This window comes from Plasmodium gaboni, chromosome 10, assembly GCF_001602025.1.
Source record: "Plasmodium gaboni strain SY75 chromosome 10, whole genome shotgun sequence".
In the NCBI taxonomy this organism is placed as follows: domain Eukaryota; phylum Apicomplexa; class Aconoidasida; order Haemosporida; family Plasmodiidae; genus Plasmodium; species Plasmodium gaboni.
This window is the reverse complement of record NC_031490.1, coordinates 559334-564133: the sequence shown is the minus strand read 5'-3', so window position 1 is coordinate 564133 and position 4800 is coordinate 559334. Positions and strand designations below refer to the sequence as shown.

Genomic DNA, 4800 nt, shown 5'->3' with positions numbered 1-4800 from the left:
TGATAATATAAATCATTGAAAAAATACATATATAGAATCTATCTTTTATAAAAACATTGATATGCACTTTATGTAAAAAAAAAAAATAAAAAAATAAATGTTAAAAAAAAAATACATTTAAATAAATACATAATATTTTTATATAAGAAATAGATCATGTAGGTTTGATTTATATTTAACCATTATATAAATATTATACATATATATATATATGTATATATAATATATATTTTTTTATGTTTAATAGTTTTTTAACATTGAATATTTAACATGAAAATATTTTTTATTTCATAGTTTTTAATATTTTATGATACAAAAAGGAGAGATACAAAAGAAAAAAATACAAAAATATATTTATAAGATATATTTTAAATGCATTTATTAATTTTAAGATACAAAAGAATTAATATTTCAATGAAATAATTAATTATTTTATAATTTATAGTCGTATATATAATACATTTATTATTTTTAACTTCTTCTAACCTAAATAATTATGTGTTTATAACATATATTCTTTTGAGATCTTGATAATATAAATCATTGAAAAAATACATATATAGAATCTATCTTTTATAAAAACATTGATATGCACTTTATGTAAAAAAAAAAAATAAAAATAAACTAACAAAAAAAAAAAAATAATAAAAATAAACTAACAAAAAAAAAAAAAAAATGCAAATATTTATTTTATTATTTTTTTTTTTTTTTTTTTATTTTTAAATATATATTTCTAAAAAAAATAAAATATATATAAATATACATAATATTTGTATTTAAAATTATTTTTAGAAAAACCCATCTTAGAAATAATATATATATATATATATAATTATTTTTCTTAAGCAAAAATGTGCCTTTCTAATAGGACTAATCTTAAAATCCACAGGATGTTCGAATTGTAAAAATGTCAATTCGAAAAATTGCTCTAGTTGTTCTTTAATGGAAGTGGGAAAAAAAAATGAGAAGAAAAGTTCCTTATTTTCATTCCATACCAAAAAAATTATATTAGTTTGTGGAATAATATATGTATCCTTATGGGTATGTCGATATAAATAAAATATATTATTTAGTATTATTTTTTTTTTTATTATAGAATATAAGTATCTTTATCAGAAATACATAGATACATATATATCCATACATATATATATATATATATATATATATATATATATATATATATATATAATTTTATTTTGTATTTTTTATTTTTAGAATGTTAACATATGCGGAGACCAATACCAAAAGGCTGCAGATTTTAATTTTAGAGAAAGCAGAGTTTTAGCTGAAAGCAAAAAAGCTAGTACAAAAAAAGCGAAGACTACATTAAGAAAAACTAAGCAGACAACTTTAACTAGCTCCGATCCAGAAGGACAAGTATTAAAAGCATTTGCTGCTGATCCAGAATATGTTAAAAACTTAGAATTCTTTCACCACGTATTAAGTAACACCGATCCAAATGATAATGTAGAAGGTAGTTTCGATCCAGAAGGTCAAGTAGTTAAAGCATTTGCTGCTGATCCAGAATATGTTAAAAACTTAGAATTCTTTCACCACGTATTAAGTAATACCGACCCAAATGATAATGTAGAAGGTAGTTTCGATCCAGAAGGTCAAGTAGTTAAAGCATTTGCTGCTGATCCAGAATATCGTAAACACTTACAATTCTTTCACCACGTATTAAGTAACACCGATCCAAATGATGATGTAGAAGGTAGCGTTGATCCAGAAGGACAAGTATTGAAAGCATTTGCTGCTGATCCTGAATATCGCAAACACTTAAATTGGCTTCATCAAGTATTAAGTAACACCGACCCAAATGATAATGTAGAAGGTAGCTTTGATCCAGAAGGACAAGTAGTTAATGCATTTGCTGCTGATCCAGAATATCGCAAACATTTACAATTCTTTCACCACGTATTAACTCACAATGAATAAATGATTAAGTTGAAGGTAGCGTCGATCCAGAAGGACAAGTAGTTAAAGCATTCGCTGCTGATCCAGAATATCGAAAACACTTAAATTGGCTTCATCAAGTATTAAGTAATACCGACCCAAATGATGAAAGTTCTTAAGAATGTATCTTCTTTGGAAAAACAAGGGTAAACAAAATATACAAATGAATTATAAAGTACAATTATGATAAATAAAAAATGTATGAATTTCAATATATAAATATAATTATTTATAATAACCTAGAATGTTGTAATAATTAATTATCAAAAATGAAGTATATAATACTATATATATGGTATTTGATATTATTTAGATGATGAAGAAAAAATGAATTTTAACTTTATTAATGTAGATTATCAAATGTTATGTTTAGAACAAAGTATAATTAAATTTGTTTGGATGGAGTAGTATAAATTCTATTAATAGAACCCTTGTTTTTCTTTCTATTATTTTTTTATGTGCTGAAATGCTAAATAAATAAGTTGGAACCTTACAAATGGTATACATTTTAAACTTATTCTTTGAATAAAACTTAAAAATAAAAAATGCGACCTAAAAATTAGATGACGTGTTGAACTAATATGGAAAATTCATAAGATGTAAAAGAAAGTAAATTGAAAATTATTCTAAAAGATAGATTAGAAGCATATATAGATAAATATTTAGAATAGGAACAAAAAAAAATGAAAGAAGACATAAAATCATTAGTTAAATGAACATATGGAAATGAAGGTAACTGTTTTTTTAAGAGAAGAAGAAATAGGTGAAACATGTATGACGATAAAGAATGATGTAGAAGTTCTTTATAGAAATATTAAAAATGAAAATACACGTGATAGATAATAAATATGTTACATATTATGAAGAAATATAAGCTACAATGAGAACACACAATTGGCGCTTATGAAAAGATTAGATTATATGGATAATGAATGGTATATGTTGTAGCAGATTATAATAAGGACTTAGAAATAACTAATATTAAAAGATTTTAAACAGGAAAAGGAAAAAGTAAAATTTTAGGAGATATGTTAATACGTTTACTCAAAATAATGTTACCTGACGTTAGAAATACAGTTAGAGAAACATCTGAAAATAACGTAGGAGATAAAAGTTGTACATATAGAAAGCAAAGTAAGAATAGTATAAGATATAAAATTATTTGAACAAATGACTACAAAATGGGCAGATATTAAAATACAGAAATATTATGATTAACAAGATTATTATTATTATTATTATTATTATTTAGCCTATGTTATGGAAAAAGAATTAAAAGAATCATAATAAAAATTTTAACAAGACATTAAAGCTTTTACACGACATTTTACATGACGAATAAAAAAAAAATAATAATATGAGTAAAATAAACTAAAGGTTTATAACATATGAAAAAAAAAAAAAAAATAAATATATATATATATATATATATATATATATATATATATATATATAGGCAAATTAATATATTACATTTATTTAAAGTGGGAAATCATTATGAGTTTTTCCTTTTTTTTTACATAAGAGATATAAATGTTGTGTAATATATTTTTAAGGAATATTTTTGCATTTTATGTTTTTCATATTGTTAATATGGATTATATAACGTTTTGTGTACCTTGTATATATACTTTTAAATGCATATAACATTTTAAACTTTTATTTGAAGAAAAAATACAAATAAATATAATTAATTTATTTCATATTATTTACTTGCTCGAAAATGTTCTTTTAAATAATTCGTTGGTTATTAGGATTATTTTATGGAAACGTAAAAACATATTTCTATGTTTTTTTTTTTTTTTTTCTTATGTATTATTCAATATACTGAATGTCATACAAAATGAAGAATATTATTCAATATTATTAATGTGAAAATAATTAAAATAAATGTTGTCTATAATAATAGGTAAATAATAAGTAAAACATTTATTATGTGAAAATGTTATATAGTTGGAAGTGAATAAATGCATTATATAAAACTTATTTTAAATATATGATTTTGTATATAACATAATATACATATAAGGAAATAAGTTTAAAAATAATTAGGTAATATATACCATATTTATGAAAAAGTATATTATAAATATTATAGAAAAAAATAAAAAAAAAAAAAAGAATGATAATTACAAATGAAAAAAAAAAACAAATATTCATCATTAACTTTTTTTTTTTTTTTTTTTTATTTTCCTTTGTTTTTATTTATTTAATTTATTTATTATATTATATATATATATATATATATATAATTTTATGTGGCCAGATTTATATAAAAATTTCCAATACAATTATTATTGTATTTGTTTCATGTCATACATAAATTTTATGTTTTTTTAAATATTTTGTTTTCTAAAGAAAAGAAAGAAATATGGATATATATTTTTTGTTATAATGGTCTTTTTAACATATAAAAATATCAAAAAATGCTATATAATTTATACAAATGTTTTGAAAATAAAAATTATAAAGAATGATTATATTTTAAAATAAATACAAATGATATTTATCATATTATTAATCATTAGAATAATGTTCAATTTTTATGTAATAATATTTGTCATTAATATTATTAAAAATACATAAAATAAGGAAAATAATATTAACTTTTTCGATGAAACAATTATTTATATATATATATATATATATATATATATATATATATATAATTGAATTATACGTACAAATTATAAATTGTTTTATGTATTATAGAAAAAAATAGTTTTATAAAATAAAAATGAAATAAAATAATAAATAATTAGCACTATAAATAATGAATAAATAAGCTCATAAAAAATATATATATATATATATATATATAATATTTCTAATTTATTATAT

The 4800-nt window shown here is 19.6% G+C and overlaps 1 protein-coding gene across 1 annotated transcript; it reads left to right on the top strand.

The window, feature by feature from the left end:
- Window positions 1–942: 942 nt before the first annotated feature.
- Window positions 943–1941, top strand: PGSY75_1016300 (glycophorin binding protein; the record flags this gene model as incomplete). Its single annotated transcript, XM_018785932.1, has 2 exons — window positions 943–1041; window positions 1219–1941. The coding sequence occupies 2 exons, from the start codon at window positions 943–945 to the stop codon at window positions 1939–1941; spliced, it is 822 nt and encodes a 273-aa protein (XP_018641549.1).
- Window positions 1942–4800: the final 2859 nt, after the last annotated feature.